This window comes from Telopea speciosissima, chromosome 11 (assembly GCF_018873765.1).
Source record: "Telopea speciosissima isolate NSW1024214 ecotype Mountain lineage chromosome 11, Tspe_v1, whole genome shotgun sequence".
In the NCBI taxonomy this organism is placed as follows: domain Eukaryota; kingdom Viridiplantae; phylum Streptophyta; class Magnoliopsida; order Proteales; family Proteaceae; genus Telopea; species Telopea speciosissima.
Genome location: NC_057926.1, coordinates 39,453,291 through 39,481,215, shown reverse-complemented (window position 1 = coordinate 39,481,215; position 27,925 = coordinate 39,453,291). Strand labels below are relative to the sequence as shown.

The 27,925-nt window shown below is 37.5% G+C and overlaps 3 protein-coding genes across 4 annotated transcripts; 1 reads left to right on the top strand and 2 right to left on the bottom strand.

Annotated features, from left to right (window-relative positions):
- Window positions 1-3,692: 3,692 nt before the first annotated feature.
- LOC122645968 (universal stress protein A-like protein) lies at window positions 3,693-18,040 on the top strand. 2 transcript variants are annotated; one of them, XM_043839397.1, is made up of 5 exons: window positions 3,693-3,923; window positions 4,277-4,368; window positions 4,539-4,657; window positions 6,012-6,162; window positions 18,001-18,040. In XM_043839397.1, the coding sequence occupies exons 1-4, from the start codon at window positions 3,725-3,727 to the stop codon at window positions 6,088-6,090; spliced, it is 489 nt and encodes a 162-aa protein (XP_043695332.1). In that variant the 5' UTR covers window positions 3,693-3,724; the 3' UTR covers window positions 6,091-6,162; window positions 18,001-18,040. The 2 variants fall into 2 exon arrangements, with proteins under 2 accessions (XP_043695332.1, XP_043695331.1); XM_043839396.1 differs by lacking the exon at window positions 18,001-18,040 and having other exon boundaries at window positions 3,693-3,947; window positions 6,012-6,219.
- LOC122645969 (universal stress protein A-like protein) lies at window positions 5,853-27,925 on the bottom strand. Its single transcript, XM_043839398.1, has 6 exons — window positions 27,633-27,925; window positions 27,362-27,453; window positions 26,644-26,762; window positions 24,226-24,298; window positions 21,668-21,670; window positions 5,853-5,887 (listed from the first exon to the last, which is right to left on the bottom strand). The coding sequence occupies exons 1-6, from the start codon at window positions 27,820-27,822 to the stop codon at window positions 5,885-5,887; spliced, it is 480 nt and encodes a 159-aa protein (XP_043695333.1). The 5' UTR covers window positions 27,823-27,925; the 3' UTR covers window positions 5,853-5,884.
- LOC122645967 (protein ABA DEFICIENT 4, chloroplastic-like) lies at window positions 11,059-19,841 on the bottom strand. Its single transcript, XM_043839395.1, has 6 exons — window positions 19,729-19,841; window positions 18,352-18,580; window positions 11,974-12,074; window positions 11,725-11,853; window positions 11,448-11,536; window positions 11,059-11,300 (listed from the first exon to the last, which is right to left on the bottom strand). The coding sequence occupies exons 1-6, from the start codon at window positions 19,771-19,773 to the stop codon at window positions 11,162-11,164; spliced, it is 732 nt and encodes a 243-aa protein (XP_043695330.1). The 5' UTR covers window positions 19,774-19,841; the 3' UTR covers window positions 11,059-11,161.

Genomic DNA, 27,925 nt, shown 5'->3' with positions numbered 1-27,925 from the left:
CAGGTGATTGTAGATTGAGTTTCAGAATACAGTGGGTTAGAAACTTAGAAAGTCTGAAATTTCGTGGAGTTGGGTTATATGGTTTGATTGCTGATTCGAACAGAAGAGGTCTAGTTCTGTCATGGTTTGCTGCTGTCTAGAGGTTGAAGCAATTTTTTATATTTTCAAATTTGGCCAGATTTTTTCTGGTAATCATTTAAAGCCCCTCTTATTTCTGAGTTCTTTATATTTCCCCCACTTCTAAGATTTGATTCCGGAAAGTCTTTTCCCATTAATTATTACCTATTCGTCACAGGGTCTGATCTTTCTTCCAATATGGTCCCCTTAATTGTTCTGAAAATTATGGAAGTCATGTCCGTTATTAATGAGATGGTCCGATTCCAATTCCGATGCCTTAACGGTTCTGAACACTCAAACACTCAAATAAGTCCTAAATTCCCAAGTATATAAATAATTTCTCAACCATAGAAAAAAATGACTTTATATTTTTAAGCATACAAATAATCAAACATCAACCCTTATTTTATATTTGTAATTACAAAAAAGCCCTTATGAATTATAACTATTAAGTATTAACTATGATTAAATATGCATATTAAATCGGTCCAGTCGGCTCCAATTCTAATTGGTTCTTTATTGGTCTTTCGATTTTAGAACCATTGAGCCCAGAAATGTCCCGTTTCATTTAGTAATCTCCCAAAATCCGCTCCAAAAAAAAGTCAAAATTTGGGTTTTAGTAGGACAGGTCTCGGTTTCGGTCCCGAATTGGCACCCTTAATTGGCATGTATCATCTCAATAATCCAAAGCAGTGGCATGCACCCTTTCAATAGTTTTGAATTTTTAAATGCTTTGTTTTATCACTTGGTCGAGTCTATTTGATATAAAATTTAGACTTGCGCAAGGAACCTCAAGGTTTGTCTATCTATTGATAAAATTTCAATCCCATCCAATCTGACACTTGGCTAAATTAAGTGTTCTCTCTAGACAAATTGTTTTATTGTTTTTATTTTTTTTTGGATGAAAGTGTAATCACACACACCATTCCCAAACTCTCTAGACAAATTGTTGACATGCCCATCTACATAAACCTCAATGATTGAGTTTCTCTTTATCCACCATGAGGAGATTCCTTACCTTCATTGTCATTGAATGAGACTCCTAGGGGTAAGGATGACTTCTCACATTTTAGGAATAATTATAATCTTTGATTTCCTACATTTGGGGGATAATTATTATGGGAGAAAGTTTTCCTTCTCATTTTTTTCTTTTTGGGTAAATAGGAAATCTATTGAGAAAAACTTCTAGGAAGGTGAGTACAAGAAACATAAAAAAAAGAGGGGCAACAAAATAAAATGAGGGATAGGAGCCAAAGGAGGCCAAAGCATCAGCCATAAAATTGCTACAAAATTGCCTTATCTGAGAGTGTGCATGAAAGTAACATGACTCAATTGGGAAGTAAACCTACAACAATCTGTGATAATATGAGAAAAGTTTTCCTTCTCTATAGGAGAAAAGTTCATCCACCATCTAGGGTATTATTAACTCAGTCCCCATTAGACGAAGTTGAGACTATCTCTCCCCTAATAATGATAACCTTAAATAACTCATGGTAAAGGAAAACTTAGTCTATAGTCATGTCTTTTGATTTTCTCCGATGTGGATGAAGCAAAATTTTCTCCATACTCCAATCCCAAGGTTGTGTTTGGAAGCCACAACTATTTCACCTACTCTACATCTAACGAAATGTGTTCTCGTTATCTATCAAATTTCAGGGTTAGAGTTTGCTATTTGGGTGTGTAGTCCCTACATTACATTAGTGTAGGGGCCAATGAGACCATGTGCACGATCATCAATATGGATGAGATTTTTTATTTTCACGGGGTGGAATGGTAACTTTATGTGCTCTTGAGTCCAGGAGCAAGAGCTACTGGACCGATTAGTGTTCTTTTCCCTCAAATTTTATCTCCCATAATTTTCGTTCTCTCTCACATCACATCACTCCTAGTGGTTGAATTCACGGACAGCTGAAAAGTTGAGTATAGCTACCAATGGTCGGTCGTGTTGATGCCACATCAACAGTTCTATTGAGTACTTTGTAGCAGAAGTCCTAGAATTGGCAAAAGGAATGATCTGAAAGGTAAAAGCCATCAAGGGTAGAGATGTAAACGGATATTTGAAAATCCGAATTCAATCCGCGTTCATATCCGTTTAGGAGAATCCAAATCTATCCGAAACTAATCGGATACGAAATTCCTTTTCTAGATTTTCTATTGGTATATATATTTGTTTTATACAATGTGATACATGCACATATCTATGAAAATAAATACAAGATAAAATCAAAAGTAAAAACGTAAGAAAATCAAACAGTAGATGAGTAGAAAAAAGGGAGTTGATGAACTCTCAAGTCTCAATCCTAACCCTCATCATAAAAACGTTTGATCCGTGTTCATATTCATTTAGGAGAATCTGTATTAAAAAAAAAATCACTATCCAGAAACTATCCAAATCCGTTCGAAAACCGATAGGATATTATCCGAATCTGCCCGAATATAATCGGATACTAATATGATAATGCCACTTTCCGACCGAATTCGATTCATTTACATCCCTAATCAAGGGCACAATTGCAGTTGGTGTTGTGATTCCTTACATCCACAAATCTCTCATTGGTAAATTCTCCAAGGATTGAAATTTTGGTTTAGTTAAATGGATTTTTTACTGTTTTACCCTTTATCCGTACCGTTTCACCGATAACCAATACAATAATGACATGATATCAGAATCGATGACCTACGGTAAGGGTGTCAAACGACTCAAACCTAAATTGAACCGATCAAATCGGCCTGACCCAACCTGATTGAACCCGATCCAAACCGAACCAAGGCCTTATAAGTTCGGCTTCGGTTTGTGGGTTAGAGTACCATTCGTTTTCGGCTCAGTTTGGGCTAAACCGACGGGCCACAACCCAAAACTAGACTAGACCCGATTTTCATACCAAAGTGAAGTGATGGCACAAACCGAACCGAACCAAAGTCCAAACCAAATTGAACCTGCAACCGAAAAATCCTTATTGATTCGGTTTCACTTTCCCTAAAACTCACACTGAAACCAAAAAACCAAACCGAACCACCCGATTGATACCCTTAACTTGTGGTATTGTGCTATATCGATACCTCAAACCATGCCCCCCAGATATTATGTTGTCCGCACTTGGAGCAGATTTTTCATATCTTATTCAATCGTTGGTTGGTGGAGATGCAATCGCGGGTCAATAATTTGTCACCGGATATTTCCTCTTTTTCTTTTAGAAAAAAGAAAAAGTCATGGATAAGTGCAACCTGGTGGGCCCCAGAAATAGTTTAGATACCATTTCCCATCATATCATTAGATCGGGTGATTAAATTTTCCTCACCTACTTGTGACATAATATCTGCTTCGTTTTTTCGGTTTATCGTTAGTCTACCTGTGAAAGCTGAGTTTGACTGACCGTTGAAAACCCCGCGCATTCATTTCTCCAAATTTAAACGACTTAACTAACTCTGTGAAGAAAAAAGAAAATGCCAATACCTACTCTTCACTATCACTGAACCTGTTCATGTTCCCCTTTTTTTGGTATTTCTTTCCTTCCAGGATAAGCAACTGCAACTATAAGAGAACCCAATGCAAATACTCTTCTCAATCATCAAACCTCTCCAAATTCTCTTGAAACCCTAGAAATTAATGGCAGAAGAACAGGTAAGGAACACTATGAAGAGGAAGGTGATGGTGGCAATTGAAGAGAGCGAGTATAGTTACCATGCGTTTAAGTGGGCACTTGAAAATCTTCACGGTACTCTCTCTGGATCGTCTCTTGTCATCTTCACTGTACAGACAACTGCAAATCTCGGTCACATCTACGCAGCATCTTTTGGTTCTGCTCGTACGTATGGTCCTCTCTTAACCAGTTACGACTCGATGGTAGCTTTGTTGATCTAAATATAGCTTATCTTGAAGTAATCGCAAAGTTTTATTGAATTAATTGTTCCAAAATCTAGGGCACAGATCAAAGCATGAAAAGGGGAAGGCATAAGCAGTGGATTGTGGGTTTTTAAAAAAAAAAATCTTAAATCAAGCCTTCAACTGTTTCCCTTTTTGGGTTGAATTTTGTGTGGAATTGAGAATTGGGTTCAATTGAATTTGCAACGTAGAAATTTTGATATTGATGAGTTTTCAACCTTCTCCTTAGATATATCAGATTTTCTGATCACTTTCTGCAACTTCTTCTTGATACAGATCCAGATATGCTTAAATTTGTCCAAGAAAATAAAAGGAAGGTTTCATTAGCTCTATTGGAAAAAGCTAAGGAAATTTGTGCTAGAAAGGGAGTATGTCCACTTCACTTATTAGTTTTTTTTGGTGAAGTCATTCCAATTAGTATTAGTATGTTGTTGGCAATATTAATTATGGGAAAAGTATCTCTGAGCCCTAGGGTTTCCTATGCCTCCTCACTGAGAATTTTCTCTTTCTTAAAAAAAAAATGATTTACTTCCCACAGATAATTGCAGAAACTATCACAGAAATTGGAGATCCTAAAGTGGCTATATGTGATGCAGTTGAGAAGCAGAATATTGATATACTTATTGTAGGTAGCCAAGGGAAGGGAACCCTCAAAAGGTAAATTGTCTTTCTCAGAGTTTCTGTATGCCTAACAATTTTCCTTGTGTTACTTTCTTATGGTATGTGTTACTCTCTGTTTTGGTTTTCTCCAAATGCATTAGCTAGATCCTTGCAAGTGTGGTGTTAACATGTTGGCTTATGAATTCCTTATTGCTATTTTGAAAATTTATGAGCTAGATTCATTTGGAATTCCTTATCAACATTTTGCATTGCTCTTGGAAAATGACAGATCCTTGATGTGGATTATGAGAATAAAGGCATTTTTCCCTTTATGATTGCATTTTTCTTATAGCTTTGATTTCAGCTTTCTGAATAGTTAACCAGTAATGAGAAAGGGCAAAAGTTCTCTTTCCATGCAATGATGATGAGAGCATTCCCCTACTTGCATCTGACATGGAAAATTTTCTGAAACATTAAGTCTCCATATTATCTAGGTTCTTTGAGTATAATTGGAATCAGTCAACACAAAGGAAACCCTTTGCTTCAGAAATTCTTGGAGTATCAAAGGCTCTGTTTGGTTGCAAGGAAAACAAAGGAAAGGGAAGTGAAATCAAATCAATATAGAAGTGAAAATTTTTATAACCATTATTTCACTTTCACATGATGGAGAAACTAACTCCAAAACATATCAAATTTGGTTATTAAATTTCACTTCACTTTGCAATCAAAATCCATTGCTTTGAAAAATAAAATAAATTTTGCATCAGAAAATTTTATTTACCAAATTTGGTGAGAGTTTATGGTAAGTTGTACAATCATGATTACAAAACTTTTCATTTTCTTTTCAAAATTGATTTCACTTCCCTTTACTTGCAACCAAATGGAGCTTAAAGGAATCTATTCAGTTGCCTGTTTATTTTACATTAGATGCTAAATTCAAATGTCCTTTCATAGTTGAAGAACAATGAATGATAGTAGCTGCTTGCAAACAGAGAAATTGCATATTTGTTTCATAAACTAACAAAGAAAGCAGCATCACTGTTTTGTTTATGTTATATTCGATTTTGAATGTTATATCTCAAAGCTCTTACACCCACTGAATTTTTTTGGATATTGATCATTGGAAGTAGCCTTCTATAACAAAATTGAATCTCTAGCTACTGATATCACTAATAAGAGAGATGTGGTTCTTATAACTACCTTGCAATTTAAAAAAAATTTCATATCATTCATGTATCTGTTAAGATATGTTCATTTGATTGCTTATGCTAATGGCAGAAACAGTTACTGATCGATCTTGTTATTTTGGTTGAGGACAAGGAGAATCTGTAAATGATTTTTTATAGTAGTCAAATAATTAGCTGCTACATTGTTTGGAATTTCAGACACTGAGACAAAGTTTTTGAAACAGGGCATTGATGGGAAGTGTGAGCAGCTATTGTGTTCAAAACGCCAATTGCCCCGTCCTTGTAATAAAGAAATCGAAATGAGAGTTTAATAGCATCATGAATTTGAAATTATAAAGTGTACTTAGGGTATTCCTTGCTTATGTTGTATGATATTTCAAATGTTGTGAAAATTTCAAATGTAAGACAGCAAAGCTTTGGTGTGTTTCTTTTTGTGTTTCCTTGCTGATTGGAGAGCAAGGATCCATGTGGCCGACCCCATTTAGTTGGGATAAGGATATGCTGTTGTTGTTGTAGCAGTAGTTCTTCAGACACATTTCTGTTGAATGTATTGTTAATATGTCCTATAAGTAAGACATTACATTTATTATTATATTGGCTGGGATATATTTATGGACTGAAAATATCCAAATAGTCAACAAAAGATGAATTTATAAGATCAATGGTTTTTTCCTTCTCAAACAAAGAGTTACCATTTCATTTTGAAAGCAAAGTACAGAATTTGGAAGTAAATAAGCTATACCCATAATTCAGTATACTAAGAGCATCCCAGTGCATGAGGCTCCCACTACTGCAGGGTCTAGGAGGAGCAAATGTACGCAACCTTACCCCCTATGTTGCAGGAGAGGCTGTTTTCAAGTTTTGAACCCGCAACCAACAGATTGCAATAACATAACTTTACTGTTGCGCCAAGGCTCGTCCACTCATAGTTCACTACAATATGAAGAAGGCTACGGAAAATAGGGGGCAAGTTGCCCCTTAATAAGAAAAAAAAAAAGGGATCATTGAAGTTGCATTAATCCCATTCTTTTACTTTGCCAAAGCGCCCTATTATATATAAGGGGGAAAGAAAAATAATGTACGTTAGAATGCACCACGTTATTGCGATTTCGCGTGTCGAAATTCCATCAATGATTTTAGGAGATCCAGTGGTCCGAATTTTGCGATCCAAGTATCGTTGGAAAGATGTCGAGATGTACTATTTAATTATGTAAGAATAATATGATGATTTGATGAATAGTAAGTTTAAAATTGGGCCCAAAGTTCGAGTTATATCCTAAGGAAATTTTGGAAAATCAATGACTAAATCAAATCAATGTTACACCATCTTTTAGGACATGCTTTAAAATGATAAAACACTGTGGCACACAAAATTTGGGATTATCTTGAGAAGGTTTGGACATTTAATTAATTTCATGGACATTTAAATCATTTCACCTGACAAAACACTGATTTTTACGGAAATTGAAGTCGCATTCACATCAAACTTTAGATTTAGGCTAAATATGATAAAACAAATCTATCCTAGGAGTTTTGGTTAAATTTAAAATGGTTTGGGTAGAAAGTGGCATCAAGGATAAAATGGTAATTTTGTCCGACGAAACTCTATTTTTTTTCGATATTACCGGTGACAGAGATTTCAGATGAGACTTCAGGGTAGAGATGTAAACGAATCGAATTCGGTCGGATAGTGGCATTATCATATTCGTATCCGTTTATATTCGGACGGATTACAGTAATATCCTATCGATTTTCGGACGGGTTTGGATAGTTTCCGGATAGTGACATTTTAAATACGGATTCTCCTAAATGGATATGAACGCGGATCGAATACGAATTTTCGACTATCCGTTGACATCTTTACCGTTTTTATGATGAAGGTTAGGGTTGAGCCTTGAGAGTTCAATAACTATCCTTTCTTCTACTCTTCTTAGTCTTTGATTTTCTCACATAGATATGTGATTTCATGTATCACATTGCATAAAACAATATATATAAACCAATAGAAAATATAGAAAAAGAATCACATTATCTTAACTTATAAAATTATAAAAATAAGATAACAAAATCCAATAAGGTAACTTAAAAAGATAAACGGACACAAAGATATGTTTTAGATACCAATAAGGTAACTTAAAAAGATAAACAGACACAAAGATATGTTTCAGATATTTTATTACCGTCGGGATTGCTAAACGAATCGGATAATAATCGGTCGGATAGGGGGATTATCATATTCGTATCCGATTGGTGTCAGACGGATTCAGATTCTCCTAAATGGATACGAACGCAGATCGAATACGGATTTTCGAATATCCGTTTACATCTCTACTTTAGGGGACTCCTTCCATCATTATCGTCATACTTCCTTGGGTGACAAAATTTAATGTCTACATTAGGCTGTGGAGCCTTTGGTAAGGTCTATCAAGTGTGAGAAACATTCGAAGTGGTGTGTGGACCACTTACTTACTGGCTTTAGGTGTGCTCAGTCTTTATCTGGAAAAGCCTTAATTCTTCAAGACAAAACAAATTTCTTGTTTTTACCTGCTTCAAACACTAGAACAAAGAAAAGGGCTCTTAAACCTTGAAAGAATTAAGGTAAAAGTTTTTTTTGTAGATGTGATGATAACAATGGAGTATTCCATCTAGAGAGCGAAGCGATTGAGTGCCTCTAAGAAGGCCCTTTGGTCTCTGAACTACTTCGGTTTTTCGCTTCCTTTTGACTGAAGTAGCTAATATGGTAGTTGTTAGGGATGTAACCGGATCGGATGTGTCGGATACAGATATCCCTAAACGAGTACGGATGTGAATTGAATTCGGATTTTTGACTATCCGTTTACATCTCTAACTTGTGTAACCCAGACCTTCCTCTCCCCCAACGAATACAATTCACTCTCAATCCATGTTTTGATCTCGTAATTCTCATTTCCTCATTCTTTAGAACTTGTCGAATCTTCAAAAACCCTCTGTATCATTAGTTAGATATCTATTTGGATCGGATATTTTTGTTTTCGGATTATTTGAATAAAAAATTTAGATACTCCTAAACGAATACGGATGCGAATCGAATTCAGATTTTCTGGTACCCGTTTACATCCCTAGTAATTGGTCTGGTTTGATTATCTTTGGGACAATAAATGAAGTCATGGATGAAGAAGATACAATTGGGATTTGCATGCTCATAAGTAGTCAGTAGCACCCATGAGATAAAATAATTGCAGCCCAAGAACAGAGCATACTGGCCCAAACTCTCCACCTTACCCACTTCCTAGTATGTAAATCTAACTTTTAAACATTAAAGCCGAACCCACTCTATTTTCTTAAGTGATTTGGCCACAAAGATATCCATCCAAAATTCTTTTGGTTCATGACCCCATCCTGATATTTGAATTGTCCTTTTACAAAAACTGTGGTCCTAACAACAAAGGTGGCTGCCCAACTTCTAATTTAACCTACTAAAATCTAAGTTAGGCGTTTCTTTGACATTATTGATTGTCTTTTTTGTGTATATTATGACCCTTTCCAGACCCCAAAGTGATGAGAGCTTCGTGCACTGGATATGCCCTTATCTTGTTTCTTTACTAAACGAATTTAGGTTTGTCCTTTTACAAAAACTGTGGTCCTAACAACAAAGATGACTGCCCAACTTCTATTTAACCCTCTAAAATCTAAGTCAAAGCGTTTCTTTGACATTATTGAATTGTGTCCTTTTTGCGTACATTATGACCGTCCTCAGACCCTGAAATGGCTGGAGCCTCATGCACTAGATACACCCTTATCTTGTTCCTTCACTAAAAGAATTTGGGCAGCAGATATTTTAGGTTTACGAACGGAGTTTCTTCATGCACCTTAGATTTTAGATCTATTAGAACACCTATTCTTTTCATCCTCATCACAAATTAAGGATCACTTTTTTTTCTTCTCTGTTTTCTCTATTACATGCTATTTTCTTTGGTTGATTAGAAACCGTCTTTATTTTTACTATCACCACCTTGACCCTCATAGTATTTTGCATAATGTAGATCGATGGATATCGGATCTGAACTTGTTAAATTCTTCTTGTTCATATACAACTTCGACGCTTCCTGCTCCCTCTCTCTCTCCCCAAGGGATTACCTAGGATTTACAAGTGATGGTAGTTTTGTCAGTGAGACTATGGAGAAGTTTTTTTTTTCTTGCTTGTGTGGATTATAACGATACAGGAGAGATTGCACAAGAGGCCAAAGCAAAAGGACTACTCCAAGGACTTCAGCGAATATGAGCTTTGCGAGACGTATGAATCGACATTTGGACTGATTGTGCGGAGCTGTTTCAATGGTTGACAAAGCCAAATTGTCAATGGTCCTGGGGGATTTTTACTATTTTATGGGATATTAAAGTTTAAGAACCTATAGCAATGTCTATATTACTAAGGGCCTCTTTAAGAAGGATGGGGTTTTTATTTCTGTTGCAAATGATCTAGCTGTAATATCAAACTTGAAGAGTACAAAAACAGAGAGACCCACAACTAAGAATTGTGAACTCATTTCGATTAGGACTTCTTGTCCATGATCAGATACGGCCACCTCAATGAGGATCTTAGCCATCAGTACTTCCAGCAATCAATCTCCGCTGTCTGCCATTCCCATGGCGTCTTCCATAGAAATCTCAAACCAGAGAACCCCCCCCCCCCCTTGATGAGAATGGAGACCTCAAAGTTTCTGATGTTTCTGATTCCGAACTCAGCACAGTAACCAGCTCGAGTCCTTCATTATCCCTACAGCCAGAAGGTTGTTAATTATCAAACTTTACGAGTTCAGGAGACTGCTGACACCATTGACACTGTAGAGATTGTTACCGTCAGGCATCAAACACTGCCAAAAATTATCGCAACTCCAGTTACTGCAAATCCCCCTTCCAAAGAGAGAGGGAAAACATGGCAGCTGTAGCTGTAACATTCCATCTGATCACCTTCTGCGCCTGCAAGGGAATGGCAATAATGTACAAAGGTGAAAAATTTAAGATTGATATGGCTTCCTGAGTCGGTCTCTACTTTGTGATGACACTGAAGGTTTGTGGCTATAATGTACAAAGGTGAAAATTTGAAGATTAATTTGGCTTCTGATCATTTTATTAAAGTGAGGATCAAAATAAAACATTTGAGATGCAGCCTGAAGAAGAAATACAATATGTTAAGTCTTTCCATATATATGTGAGATCCAGTGATTCAAAGCTGAATTAGGAAACCATTAAACAAAAAAAGAACAAAGCTCTTCAAAAAGTAGATGCAAGTTTACACGAAATACTGATTGCATTCTCAGATGAAGTTATTGTTTGTTCAAGATATATTCAGAGTTTTGTTCACTATTGCACAAATATATTGTCACTCAACACTTTACTTGGTATTCGCTGTGCTTTTTCTCAGTAGCTTTGTGAACATATGAGTGACAATTCCAATTGGGCAAAAGAGTAGGCACAGTGAAACTGAATGTCGAGTCTCAATCTCATTTTCCAGTCCATCTTGATACACCTGCCTGGATGGATTAAAAAATGAGTAACTGTCAGAAATCAAATTGCCATGTCAAATTGTCAATCATATGTATCTGTCCACTCAACCTTCACAGAAAAAGTCAGAAACTCTGTGTGTGTGTGTGTGTGTGAGAGAGAGAGAGAGAGAGAACCTTGCTGCAAAGAGATCAACAGCCAACAGATGAATCCATGCAGAAGCTAAGGTCATCTCACTGGAGAACATCTTTCCTATACCGGAGAGCTGCACAGGGCCAAGACTTTGTCAGACAAAGGGAAAAGAGAGATAAAAAGCAGATTTCAAAAGAGAATGACTGGAGGGGAATGCCATATTTTTGGTTCTTTTCTTTTCATTTCTTTGTAGAACATTCAATGACTTGCGTCTAATAATCATAACAGGATTAGCAAAACCATTTGAAGATGGATACGCACCTCTGGCAGCCAATATTTACTTGCAAACATTAACTGTATGGTATCTGGTGTCCAGGAGAGGTATAGAAGATATGCATACAAAAGTCCAAGCGCAACAAATGGTATGGTGCTCTCCATGGTCTTCTTGGTCTACATTTATGGGGATCAATCATCGCATTGCTCGGGGGAAAAGCAACCAAGATATTTTTTATTTCTAGTACTATGGAAATGGTATGACGATAAACACCAAGTCATTCACCAAATACTCACCAGCTCTGCTTTAGGAGCCAGAACCATGAGTGTGTAGAATGGAAGAATAGCAGCTGTTCCCAGGGTGAAAACGCTGCTGGCAATTTGAGAATTTGTAAACCCTGCAAGAGAAAACTGTCTTACCAAAACAAACATAGTCTCAAAGGGTTTCCAAGGCTCTATTTGGTAATGTTCCCACTTACCATTTCTCATGTTCTTTTGTTCCACGGGAACAAAAAACCACCTAACAATTGTTTGGGACATTGTTTTTTGTTTTTTTTTTTTGAGTTATTTGGGAATGAACCAGCCTTTGGGAACAGTTCTAGAGAAACAAAATGGAATCTGTTTTGTATTCTCAAAAAACATTTGAAAGACAAAAAAGAAAATGCAAGAAACATCTCTTGGATTGTCTTCTTTCGTTTCCCCCTCCTCCCCATGCCCTCAACTAATGGTGTACTTTCCATCTCTCCGATCTCTCTCGTCTCTCTCTCATCTCCCCCATCCATCTCTCCGATCGTCTCTCTCATCTTCCCCCTCTTCCCATCTCTCTGATCTTTGTCGTCCGGCCTAGCAGATTGGGTTTCTTCCTTCTCAGCTTCTGCAATTTCAAGCACCAGAGCCTTGGGTGCTAACGATTTCTTGTATCTTGGGCGTTGTAACTTTCGGGTACCATCGTTGTCGAGAGCAGTATCTCCATAAGGAATGGCACTTGTCAAGGCGCCTAAGCGACCCAAGGCATTGGAGGGCTGCCTAAGCGCCTAGGCACCCTAGTATTTTTGTTAAGTTGAATTCAAGAATCAAAAGGGCACTCTCAACATATTTTATGAACAGCAAGTAAAGATGAAAGCAAAACCAGAGAGAATGCAATACAGCAAGCAAATAAAGTTTGAAAACAATTTGGGCCTTTGGCTGTGGGGCCTAGGTTTATTCCTAGACGACAATAAATTCTCAAAAAAGAATTCATAACTTTAAAAATTTCACATGTCAAGCATTAAGATCATCCTACTTAATATCCAGCCATATCATCTAATTTCAGAGTTGTCCTCAATTAGGAAAAGACAAAAAAGGGGACCCGGAGAGAAGCAGAAGAAGATTAAGAAGAACAGGAAAAAAAAACATATCAACCTTTTAAACTCACTGGAATGGAAGCAGAATCGCCGGAGTGAAGTCACCGCCATGCTGGAATGGAAACAGACTATCGGAGTTGCATTCTCACTGCTCATGAGAAGGACGGGTTGAAGACAGGGTTTCAGTCGAGCATGAGATCCCTCCTGAGAAATGACATATCTGCCCCCTAGTGTGGGAGGAGAGAGAGAGAGAGAGAGAGAGAGAGAGAGGCGTATGCTACGCAGCCGGACAGGGAGGTCAACCCCTTTTTTATTTTTAAGATTCAATGATTCCATCTATCGCAACCATAAGATTCTTATACACCACCAAATAAAAAGTCAGAAAAAGAATCTATATTACAACACAACAACAACAACTCAGCCGTATCCCAACTAAATGGGGTCGGCTACACGGATCCTTGCCCTCCAATCATCTCTATACGAAGTCATACTTGATAAAAGGCCTAAACTATGCATGTCTTTCCTCACCACTTCTCCAATAGGTCTGTCCTTGGCTTTTTTAGTTCCTTCATTATGATCAAATAACTCCTCCATACTAGAGCATCCAAAGGCCTCCGTTTAACATGATCATGCCACCTCAAACGACTTCTCATAGCTTATCATTTATCGAAGCTACTCACATAACATAATCATTCCTTACCTTATCCATTTCTAGTTTTGCCACACATCCATCTCAACATCTTCATCTCCGTTACATTGAGTTTAGCTACATGATGCTTCTTAACTGCCAAACATTCCGCACCATACACCATAACCGGTTGTATGACTGTCCTATAAAATTTTCCTTTAAGTTATAAAGGAATACATCGAATACACTACACTCCGGACGCACCTCTCCACTTCATCCATCCTATTTTAATTCTCTGTGAAACATCATCCTCCATATCACCTTCTTTATTTATGATTGAGCTCAGATACCTAAAATAATCACTTTGCAGAATGTCCCTTGCATCAATTTTCACCACCTCATTATCCGTCCTACTACACACCATATACTCCGTCTTCATTCTACTTATCTTAAACCTTTTGATTCAAGGTTGATCTCCATAACTCCATAACTCCATAACTTCAACTTGGCATTAATCCCTGCTTTTGTCTTAGTCACCAAAACAATATCATCAACAAAAAGGATACACCAAGGAACCTCATTATGGTCTCAGGTTAAATCATCCATGATAAGCGCAAACAATTAAGAGCTTAAAGCTGATCCTTGATGTAACTCATTTGTAATTGGGAATTCACTACCTTAACCCCCCACAGTTCTTACACTAGCCACCACACCATCTTACATATCTTTAATTATGTTCACGTATGTACTTGAAACACTTCTCTTCTCTTCTCTAGTACTTGCCAGATTAACTCTTTAGAGACTCTGTCATTAGCTTTTTCTACATCAATAAAAACCATATGGAGATCCTTCTTGTCCGAGTCTCTCACTTTGATTTTAGGGAGTCAAATGTCAGAACCGAAGTTCTCACCGGAGGAAGACCAGTCTGTCTTCGTCGGCTAACATCTTTGATTTCTTGACGACCACCACCAAAAGATACCGTTCGAAGCGATTGTCACATGAGAGATTTCAGTGGCGCAGGGAAAAAAGGGGCTAGTGTGATTAAGAGTGGAGCAGCCATTCTTTCTAGCATAGCAGCATAGACTGACCTTGCAAGCCTAACCCTTCTGCCTGCCATGTACAAATCAATCGAAGGATTCTGAAATTTGTTCTTTGGGAAAGGTAACATCATCTGTCATCTACCCTTACCTTCGCCAGAGGAGGAAGCTCAGATTGCTGAAATTGAGCAAGCTGAGGGTGAAGATGGTGAGATGGAAAAGAGAAAGAGAGAGTGAAAAGAGAAGTTTTTTTACACCATGTTATCAAACAGGTTTCTATCTTGCAGAACTACTCCCCAAGAACAGAAACAAAAAAATATTTCTGGCTCAGAAACACTCCTGTAGAACAGAAATGTTATTATACAGGCCCATAATAGCCCAATTAAGTACAACAGAACAGAAGCTGCCAACATAATAAGAGAGTGGAAATGCACAGAAATTCTTTCATCAACTATTTTCTCAGGAATATTTGCTTGAAGACTTTTCTCACTTGTCAACCATTCTAAGATTCAAGATTTGAAAGACATTTGAGAGCAATTTATGCTATCTCAACCTAAGGCAACTAGTGGAAAAATGTATGGGACATTCAACTCCTGTAGCACAAGCTTTGCTGAACCTTGAATTGAAGATAGACACTAAACAAGCCAATAATGAGGAATTGAACAATAAAATTTCTTCGAGAGACTCTTGAAGAAAAAGTTTGCACAACCAAGTGAGGCCCTTACAAATTTAGATTTTTAATAATTGAATCAAGAGGAAGTGGCTATTGCAAGTTGGTAATCAAATTCAACACCACGGAACTGAATCAAAAAATGGATTGGATTTTAATTCCAACTGGTTGAATTTCATTAAAAGGAGCTCTTGGACATAGGCCAGCAAGTTTGACAGAAAGTGGGATTTTTAAGTTTCAACGTACCACAGTTGCAGGCATAGGGGGAGAGGGAGGGCAACAAAAGCAACGAATTTTCTAGTTAAAAAAAAAAAGATTTCATGACATGTAAATCAATCTGGGTTAAAGAAAGAACACAAAATTTTCAGTTTCAAAGAAATAACAGGGAGCAAAAGGGGATGGGGTATGCTTATGTGCAGAACGAATAGCAGATATAACCATCAGTTTGACAATACATAGCATTTCAAAGCAAGTAAGAATGTGCAACCCAGCAATGAGCCAGTTCAATGTCATTAGTTTGGATGTTTGAAACTCATTTTTTAATGAGGCCACTGCCTGTAAGTGTTAATTTGGGTAAGCATGAAATTAGCTGTGTGGTCAGGGTTCAGCATGTCCAGATTTTCCACAAGGTATATTTGAGAGTTCATAAATTCCAAGTTGAATTTTAATAGTTTAGTATTAGAATACATGTAAAGGGACAATCAATAATGTGAATGGTAACAGGTCTCATTTTGAATAGTTGAGTTCTTTTAGCAGAGATTTACTCTCCATATTTGGGTTTTCCTGCTCACTGGCCATGCAGGTTGACTGTGAGATCCTTTTGGCATCTTTTGACCTTGTCTTGAAAAGTTTGTACCAGTCCCCATTACCGGTAGCGATTTTCTGAATGTGGCAAATAGCTGCGCTGCAGTCCCATTGGTCTGTTGTTATCTTACGAACTAGCACCTGGCAATCAAGATACAGCCATCGTGCAGACATGCATTCATATTTAAGAATCCAAGGTTTAGAAAAACCAATTGGCCTGAAGTGAAAAAGATGTCCACATGAAGAAGGAACAGGTGAAATGTTTGATACCCCTAACATACTGAGTGTTTGCTGTCCTTCAAACCAACAATTTACTAATTATGGCTCACGAATATTCTCAATCTTCCAATCTTTATGAGATTCCTTGTTCAATTATGACATGAGTGAAATGTGAAATTGTTGAGTTACATGCAATCACTTTACAGACATCAAGTGATAAGCTTGAAAATAAGGTCAGTTTGTGCCAAACACAATAGTGACTGTTAACTGCACGAGAAAACTTCATACAGATGATAGATGATTCATGACCGACCTCTAATTTCAGAGATCCAGAGACACTTCAATATCATAAATGATGATCTTTAAAAATAACTACCCTGTGAATTTGCTTTAAATAATAACTAACTTAATGTGTAGATAGTAATTTCTAACCATCAAAACTTAAATCAGAAATTTTATTTGAACTTCATATTGAATGGATGAGTAAATATGTGCAAGTAATTAAAGATATGTATGATGGTGTGGTGACTAGTGTAAGATCTATGGGAGGTCAGGGCAAGAAATTCCCAATTACGATTGGGTTACATCAGGGATCCGCCTTAAGCCCTTATCTATTTGTGCTTATCATGGACAAACTAACCAAGAGCATTCAAGATGAGGTCCCGTCGTAAATGCTCTTCACCGATGATATCGTTCTGGTAGATGAGATAAAAAAAAGGGACTAACGCTAAGTTAGAGCTATGGAGAGCAACCTTGGAAACAAGAGGCCTTAAGATTAGTAGAACGAAGACGGAGTATATGATGTGTAATTTTAGTCACAATATGATGGATATTGGTATGGTGCGAATTAAGGAAAGAGAGATACTTCAAAGTGACTATTTAGATATCCGGGGTCTCTCATAAATAAAGAAAGTGACATAGAGGATGATGTTTCACAAAGAATTAAAGTGGGATGGATGAAGTGCAGAGGTGCGTCCAGAGTGCTATGCGACTAACGTATTCCATTAAAGCTTAAAGGAAAGTTTTATAGGACTGTTGTTCGGCCGGCCATGATGTATGGGGCAGAATGTTGGGCTGTTAAGAAGTGTCATATTAATAAGCTTTGTGTAGCAGAGATGAGGATATTAAGATGGATATGTGGAAAAACAAGGAAGGACAGAGTAAGGAATGAACATATTAGATTAGACTTGGGGGTAGCCCCGATCAATGACAAACTACTAAGAGAGTCATTTAAGGTGGTATGGTCATATTCAATGGAGGCCTAGGGATGCCCCAGTAAGGAGGAATGATATGATTCCGATTGAAGGAGCTAAAAGAGCTAGGGGCAGACTTAAAATGACTGTGAGGAAGGACATGCTTAGGCTAGGGCTTGTCCCAAGTATGACTTCGGACAGAGCCTATTGGAGGGCAAGGATCCATGTCGCAGACCCAATTTAGCTTAAATTCTCCTGAAGGGCTGGGCTATGCCTCTTTCCTCTTACTATCTTTCATCTTTCATCGTTCATTTTTATATTTATTTCCCATCTTTCATTTGTCCTTTTTCATTTTCATCTCTCATCTCTTTCCCCATCATTTGTTTTTTAGAACTCTATTTTCCCTACTTTGGTTTGTTTGGATCCATGTAGCTGACCCCATTAAGTTGGGATAAGGCTGAGTTTGTTGTTGTTGTTGTTGTAGTTGTTGTATTGAATGGATGAGAAAGATTGAGAGTTTGAGACCTACAGTCAACTTCCAGTAGTTTCAGTAACACATGCCCGTTGCAGGACTTTAATTTTTAGCACATATAAATCACCATAAAAAACTTAAATTATGAACACCAATAATCAGCAGTACTAATATTGATACTAGAATTTCCTGTGGTTTAGTTTGGACACATGATTTTGTAAAGCCAAAAAAGAAGGAAAAAAAGAAAGCCATCTGACAGTGCAACTTAATATAAAGGTAAAATAAGCAGTACGAGTGACAAAAAATTACATGAAGCAGATACTTTATAGTTTCTTCTGTGAGGCACACATCCAGCAACTTTTGGACTTAGGTCAACTCTTGATCCCCTCACAAAACTCCAATCACTGCTTCGCACGATCCCAATTCTTACAACTTGTTGGCCAACAAGTTTGGTGCTCATACCTCTAACAGAAAAGAGAGAACTATGTTCTCTGTTATTAGCATGACTATGTTGCTTAAAACGGCAGATCCAGTTAACCTATAATAGAGAAACACAAGGCAGTAAGAGAATTGGACCAATCAACAGCAGGAAAAAAGAACAAAAAATTTCTGTAGAAACACCACAATGTAAGACAATCCAGGTGAAATAGATTATAGCACATAAAGCACATAGAAAGGAACATTGATTTGGGGGGGGGGGGGGGGGAGGAGAGAAAAGCCCAAAAAGAAAAAAGAAGAAGCTTGCCCAGCCTTTAGAGAATAATAAAATTGCTTAAAATGCCAGAATCTATGTAGAATAACCCCATAATTGTGAGAAAATTCTACTAATCAAAAGAAGAGATGAGAAGGAGGGGAGGTGGGGGAGGTGAGAAACTTCTACAGAAGCACCAGAGGATCAAGGATACAAATTCCATCACTATAAGTAAGAAAATAATGCACCCCCTCCCTCCCCACCCCCCCCCCCCAAAAAAAAAAAAAGCTTCACATCCTTGGGTAGAGTTTTAAGAATCCATACAAATATATAACTTCACAGAGGCAGTACAAGTCAATATGATAAAGATATTTTGCATCATGTTTAACCCATCTTACAATCCTATTGATGTTTTATGTCTCCAGACAAAATGATGACTGCTCTAAAATGTTTTATATCTCCAAATAGAATGACAATTCATGGAAATTACTCCACCAAGATTTGTTGAACGGTAGAAGGTTGAAGATACCAAATACCCTACCGGCCAACATACACACACACACACACAAAACAAAAAACAGAAGAAAAAAAGTTACTAAAGCAAACTGAGGAGCAAGCAGGATTTCGCCCAAAACTCTTCAGGTAATCAAACAACAACATGGAGGAGAATGAAGGTGAAATTTCTGCACAACCTAAAAATAATTAAAATAAGAATTACCCAATCAAAGCCAGAGTATTATCAAATACCCACTTCAAAGCAAGCAAGATTTCGCCCAAAATGCCATGAAAACATGGAAACAACAGAATCTGCCACATACCCAGTACAGACCAATCCAAGATTCTATCCAAACAGCTGTGGATAAGTACAAAAAACCCAACCCAGAAAGAATGCAACAAAATTCAAGCTAAGAAACAAACAAATCCAGAAGCACCAAAAATCCAAGCTGCTTCCTCTCTACGAAATTTTAACGAGCAGAACAGAGGTGAATCCATACCTTCAGTGACATTTGAGAACTACTAGAGCAAACTAAGGGAACCATCTCCTGTGTGTGGAACTAAGTTGCAAGACAACTTCATTCCCTCACTTAAATTTCAAATAATAAAGGAATTCAGAGAAACGGCTTGCGGACACGCAACTCCACAGAACAATAAGAGGGTCGTCGTTCGGCGGCACTGAGCATTGAGCCATAATGCAGTCTTGCAAGTCCTAAAGCGGAACCAGGTATTTCCATGGTGGGATGTAACCACGTGGCCTGGTCAGGATAGCCGTTACATTTTTACTAATTAAAAGTACCTTCCATTTACGAAATTACCCTCAATCCTTAAGGCCGTGACAAAACTAGGCCACGAATAACTGCGATATATATATATAAATATAGGGGCATTGTTCTTTGTGCTGAAGCAGCCAGGCACATGGACAGCCTGTACAGGGAGCAGGGTGATCATTACGTCCACCCCTCTATGCTTGGGTGTCCCTATATGGGAGAACAATGCACCCCGAAATGGTCTCCTACAACATAATCTGATGTGACTACCACTATTTAGGCTTTTGGCTTTGGCTTTTGCGGCAGACAATAATGCATACAGAACTGAAGCACAACTCTTGTCCGGAGGTGGAGGGTTGTTCAATCCACCACTCCACCCACCGAGACCCCCTCGTCCATTCACAACCTCTACAGGATTCCTTTACATAAAGAGTGCGTATTCAATGCATGACAGTATGAGACTCCCACCACTACAAGATTGGGAGGGAAAATTATCCTCTCCAATTTCCTTTGACAATGCGGCAATGCTGGTGGAGATGTTGACAAGTGATAGTTCGGACATTCAACGCTCCAAACTCATTGACTATGGTGGTATTGGAGAGGGTCATATTGTACGCAGTTTTACCCCCTTATTTTCATAGAGAGGCAATTTCTAAATTTGAACTGTTGACCACTTGGTCACCGTGGAACAGCCTTACCTTTGCACTAAGGCCGGCCCTCTACATGGCAATGAGTATTTGAGATTGTATTATTGGGGAAAAGATTTTGCAGAAGCCAGCAAAAAATTGGAACTAGATTATTATTCCCCCTCCTCATGAAAATTCCCTAAATACCCTCTGTTTGATGGCTATCTGTAACACCCGCCTCTAACACTCAAAACTACATATGAGCGGAGGAAACCCACCCCCTTTTTTCTCATTAAAAGTAAGACAAGGGTTTGCTCCCAGGCTGTGTGGCCCCTGCACCATCACGGGGGCCAATGGGAGCACATGCTGGGCATCAGCTAGGGGGGAACTTTTATTTTATAAGGGAATGGCAGTCATTTGGGGGAGGGGGAGGAGGGGGCTGTGTCTGGGTGTAGGTTGCACGAGACTAGACAGCCTTTTTTTTTTTTTCTCACTTAAAGGTATTTGAGACATGAGAGTCTGGTCCTAATTTACTAATGGGAAAGGGTTCACTGAACCTAAGGCGCATCCTACAACTATTTGCATAATTTTTTATTTATTTATTTTTTTTACTGAATAAGAAAAATAATAAAATATTTTGTGAAAAGAAATGCTAATCGATCGTTGGGCACGACGTGTAACCTCGTCAAAGACAATTGCATGCAAAATAACCGGTGCGTCCCTGATCCTTTTCGCCTTTCCGGGGGTAGATCGATCATTTCATGTGTGATTGTGTCTGAACGCAAGTACACACCGCCCCCAACAACCGCTTAAAGTTCTTTATCCCAATATTTTTATTTAAGTAGGCATACGAAACGCCTTAGGGTCAAAGTGACATTTCTCTTTATTAATCTATTTTAAGTTCCTCAGACCATGCATGTGGACTTATAAAGCTTTGAAAAATGGACCAAAAATTCACTTTTAGACAGGTTGAATAATGATTAGATGGAAAGAGAATAGTTCAATTTATGGTTGATCAAACGATTAATGTGATGGATCAAAACTTCCTTATTGAATTAAATTCTAATGGGTATGAACTCATATATATACTCTTAAAAAGTAAATATTGTTATAGTGTTATTGGATGAATCCATTCTATGTCTAAATCTAAAGATGAATTATTATTGTCACAAGGTCTTTTATGTTTTTTCAAACATCGCACATTTGTCATGTGGACTGATGATGTGATCATTTTGACTTTTCGATAGAATGGACGCATGATCTAGATTTGCAATGTGTTATATTTTAGAGTCTAAGGCCATGTTTGGTATGCATTCTCGTTTTGAGAATCACATCCCATTCTCAAAATGTAGAATGCATTCTTAACTGAGAATGAGAACATTGTTGGATACATATTGATTTAAGAATACTCGGGCACCTCATGGGAAAAATATATTTGGTAGGTACAACCATCTAGAATTGTGACTTCATCTCTGGGTTTAAAGAGAGAGATCTGGATCGGTTAGTAATCGAGCAGAACCAACCAGATTGTGCCCTAACCCTAAAAATGCAATACGGATTAAGTGGAATCAGGATTGGCCTCAGTCGATTTCGATCCGAATCGGTCAATTCTGCCAATCCAATCACGAGTTTTAAGACCTAGCTTCATCTCTGGGTTACTTCTAACGCTTTTTAAAAGAATTGGAATGTTCAAAATCGACACCCTTAATCTCACTAACTTTGCAACTTTGAAAACAATCACATGTGCCAATGGATCAAATGCGAAGAACATCAATAGAGGGACCAATTTCAACATCTAGGTAATTATAGTCATCCTCACAAGAGCTTTTGATTCAGGTCATGTTGCTTGGCAATTTCAGCAAACACCTATTTTAAGTGAGACAACCTAATAAACTCTATTTTTTTGGCATGACAACGGGGTGATGGGAAAGCATGATGAGGAGTCGCTACCGAGGATGAAGGCCTAGGACCAGCCAAAAGGAGATTCGATCCTCGGTCGGGAGAATGAGCCAGGTTTGGTTTCAAATGATCCGTCAGATAATCGGGTAAGGGTCAGGTTACGGATATAGGAACATATTAGGCACCTACTCCACCCGATGAAAACCGATCTTTCTATTAGATACTAAAGTTTGAACTTTCACTCATACATATACGTCCTAAACCCACATGTATGACTATGTTTGACTAATGTACACTATTGCATTACATATTAGTTCTCCTCTTGCTCATATTAACTGTGATTAAACAATTATTCTAAATCATGCAATTTAATTAAACACTTACTAATTAAGATTTATTAATTACTATAATCACGCGTTGCTGCATTAAGAACATGTTAATTGGAACGTTACTTTAAGTAACCCTAATTATATTAATCTTAAGCATGATTGTCTAACATTAATTATGTTATATTATACTACACTATATTATACTATCCTACATTATGCTACTCTAAATTGCACTACTCTACAATATACTAAACTAATTAACCAAAACTAAAGAAAGAAAAAAACAGAAAAAATTATACTTGATCTCGACCCCTGAATATGGTCAAAAGTGATGAGCCCCTTTGCTCCAAACACGATCTTTCAAGATAATTTTTTAAATACAATTATAAAAATAATATTTAAATGTATTTGTGAACAATTTACAAAACTATCACCGAACTCAAAATTTTACCCTATCACACTTGAATATTTGTCACATGATATCCACCCTATTATATTCATGAAGTGAAAACTATTTGAATAGCCCTTTCATTCACAAATGAACATTGTAAATCTCGCACATCGATATATAACCAATGTAGACATCAACCTTTGATACACCAAAACACACAAAGTATAATGGTAAAAACCTCTCAAATCTGAAAATCAAAATAACTATTAAAAAATGTTCAGTTGACTTTTTTTTTTTTTTGCTAACAAAGAAACCCTAGAACTTGCCCGGGTTTATAGTTCAGGCCCTAGGAAAAATCCCGGTTACACGAAGCCTCCCCCACCCCATGTAACACTTCATTCATGGGCACTTAAACCTGGGACCCCATGACCGAAGTACATCGTCGTAAACTAGCCGAGCAAACCCACAAGGAGTGTCCCGTTGCTTCAACAACTGACAAAGACCCATACAAGACTCTTCGATAAACTAGTTCGCTATACATACAATATGAATACTCACATTTACATTTTAAAATCACATTCCGAAAATATACAATATGATAACCTTATGAACAAAATACTTACTTCTAGGGTGTAACCTTGAGACAAGATATTGCACATAATTTGATAACACAAATTGACTTAATTTACACTTTAAATTGAGTTTGATGGACACATATCCAACAAGCACAACTGATCTCCCCTAGACTGATAGAGAGCATTGTATTCTTACAATTTTTTGACATTTCTTAGATTATAATATCTAGGAGTTCTCTTTTTCCCTATGGAACTCGGGCTCAAAAAACACACTCTACACAAGGACCAACAGCAGAATTCATGAACAGCCTTTATGTTATATGTCCAGGGGGTTATGAATTCAATCTTTTGTCCAAGTAACAACCAACCATATGAATCTATGTATTTTGGGGCTGCCCCTCTCGTACTGGTTTCTTCACAATAAGAACTGGGCAATTTGCGTTATGAACACAGTAGCTGCTCACGCTCCCAAGGAAAGCCCTGTTTCAGAAAATTCATCTTAGCATGCAAACTGCCAGCTTCTGCCTATAAAGAACTTACAAATAACAAGAATCCTAATTCAAGACCAGAAATAGAACAGTCGCGGCCTATACTGATCAAAAGGCCCAAATGAGTATCAGAGACAAGTGCAAATAAAACAAGCATCGGATGATTAAGAATTCCATGCACAAAGCATCCCTTCAACAGGTGATGGCTTAATAATCTAATAACTGTAATACTGGTGCAAATGTAATGGGTACAATACAAAGCATAGAAACATTTTTTGTTCTGGGTTCTCAACAAAACCTCCGCACATATTGAGGCTTTCTCAATTATACAGAGAGTTGAAATAGAGCTGAACAGTAAAAACAGGATTTGCATAGCTGATCACATAAAGTTGGCATAAGTTCCAATTGAGTTTTTATCATTATATAGATCATAAGTAGTAAATTTTTTGTCTGGGGGGAGAGGGGGAGGAGGAAGGGTAGAGATATATAAAAATGGCTGGTACCCAGAAAAATAATAAAAAGAAGTTAACTGAAGAAAGGGGTTTATCGAGAAAAGACTACTTAGTTGTTATTGTATGAACAAATTAGGTGGCCAATTTGTACATGGATGGCAAAGCTACCGGGTTGGAGATTTTGATTCGAGATACAAATTTACACCAACTAATTAGTCCTTTGGTTTCCATTGAATTCAATATGTAAAGTTCAATCCTTCCCCTATTTTTATGTCGAGCATAGCAAATTTCAATACTCAAAAAACCAATGTAACAAGAAGACTCCCCACCCCCACCAACTTGAAAAAATATCCAATTTGACTATGATCATCAGAGTAACTCAATTAGGATAAAAAAAATAAGTTGATCGCCCTTTGCCCCTTTGTTCCTATGTCTTAGCTCTTGATGAAAACTGTATATTTATCTATGCAAATACAATTTATTTGGACTATGTTTGTATATTGTAGGAATACAATTCATAATGTATATTGGGAAATTGTATAATGTACGAATACAATTTAGTTGCATTAACAAACAGGTTTTAACCCTCCCAGGACACCACAGTGGTGGGAGCCTCGTGCACTGGGTACGCCCTTTTTATGAAACAAACTCCTTCTTGAGGCACACAGCAGGAGTTTCATATGAATCATAAAACCCCAATTCAACTCATGATGTGAAATTGCATGCACAAGTACCCATACCAATAGCCCAAAAGGAAAAAAAAAAAGGTGCACAGATGTTGTTCAACATCACATTTAGATTTATTAAAAATAAATTATCATTGTAGTTATGCATTTCCCAACTAGCAAAAATAACAAACTGAAAATAGAAGGAGTGCATCGACATTAACACACACACACACACACACACACACACACACACACACACTAATGTAATTCCAGATGGATGTCAATCCAACTAAAACCAGAACCAGAATCTGCTTGGGTATAATGCAATCGGTTAGGGCAGAATGGAGGATTAGATGAACTGAGGGTTAGGGTTTGATGGTACGGATAGGAGAAGAAGGGTTAGGGGGTTGGGATGAAAGCTTACTTGTGTTGGATGGATCCTTGGACTGAGAACAGATCTGAGTAACTAATCTTTGAACCTTCACACAATCGGCAGCAACAAACTTGACAAACTTGAATGCACTCGAAGGAGAGAAAACAGTGAACTAGTGAAGGCTATCTCAGCCTCACCTTCACAGCCTATCTCAGGACAGTGGAATGCATTAAAGCAATAATCTTCTTCATTAAATCGTGGGGGGCTCAATGGAGCTCTTTACATTATATAGCCTTCAAGGCTGGACATAAAATAAATCCTAACTATGACTAGAACTCAAAATAGAAATAGGAATGCCAACTAGGACTAGGACTCAAAATAGGAATGCTAACTAGGACTTAGGACTTCTAATTAGGATTCAGATTTGCACTAGGAATCCTAATTAGATTACAACTCAATAAAAAATAAAACAAATACTAAAAATCCCCACGATTGTTGCTAGTGTAGGGATTCATCCCTACACCTACCCGATGGTTACTTAGGCTGGTGTAGGGAAGAATCCCTACACCTGCGGCTGGTTTTAGACAGCCAGTTTACATCACACACAAACAAACAAAGTTATCCTCTATGATGTAACTCAACATTAACAAGTCATAAAATTATTAAGACTTCTAGAGCAGGACATCAACCAAAATATGAGATGTGAGTCACTCATAACAATTCAGAATAAAAATAAAACCTTGAGAACAGAGACTCAGGAGTAAAGGAACCTATGGTGTGAGATGTCCTTTATCTACTTTCTTAATAGGACAGCAGAATAAAATTCACAGATAAGGTAACTGACCTCTGTAGAAATCCCCGGCCATGGCTACCAACAATAAGAAGATCAATATTTAATTTTTCAACAGCTTCACATATGACCTCTTTGGGATCGCCAACTTGTGCAATTGTCTCAGCAGTTACCTGCAGAAGAGAAACCAATTACATTACATAACGTAGTTGGAAGACTTTGAAATGCTCAAGTGTCTAACATATATGCACGTCTATATAATGGCAAAGAAATGATTCATGATTTCAGCTTACGCTACAGGATGATTGAAATCCATAATTGTTCTTGAGGAAACCAATAAGACATGATTAACAAGCATAGATAATGCGATAAGGACCTTTTCCTCTTCTTTATTAAATTTTTTTTTTTGGTAACACCTGACAGATAATTGGCATGCTTATTATTGGAAACCCAACTCTTTCATGTCATATATCCTAATGAATAATCCTGCAAAATGGCTACATTTGAGATGGCAATCATAAAAACTTGATATTTTCAAGGAATTTAAATAATGGATAAGGATTTCATTACCAGATAAACCAGAAGCTCCATCTTAAATTATACATTTGATGCTTTAAAGTAGTAAATATTTGGGGATTGCAATTTCAAATTAGGTCATTTTTTGGAACCAAATCCACACCTATCTTCAACAAATTAAAACGAAATACAGAGAGAATGAACCCGTTTGGTGTCAACAAACAGCTATACTTTCCGTTGAGCAAAGTGGGCTCACCCCATGAGCAGCGCAAATTTCCTTAGCTTTTTCCAAGAGGGCTTTTGCAATCATATCTTGATGCTTTCGAACAGACATAATCAACTCCGGAGCTATCAAAACCAATCAAAATTAAAATAATTAAAGCAGAGTTCATCCCAAACAACCCAAAACCCATATAAGAAAGAAACAAGAAAACCCAACAAAACAAATCCCTAATCCGTTTAATTTTAGAAAAAACAAAAAATCAGACGTAAACAAAGAAGTTGGGGAATTGAAAGAAGAAATGTACGAGCAGCGCCGTAGGAAGCGGCGGCGATGTAATTGATTTCGCTCCGGGGCTCTGCGGTAAAGATGACGAGTGAAGAGTTAGAGACGGGTTCGCCAAGCTTAGTGAGAGCCCACTCCAAGGCATAATGGCTATACTCGCTCTCGTCAATGGCCACCATCACTTTCTTCTTGCTTCCTCCCTCCTCTGCCATTCTCTTTTCCTCTCTTGGGTTCTCAAAGAAATCTAAGTTTCAACTCTCTCTCTCTCTCTCTCTGCTCTGCTGGTAAGGAAGATCAATGGAGTTTCTTCTAGAG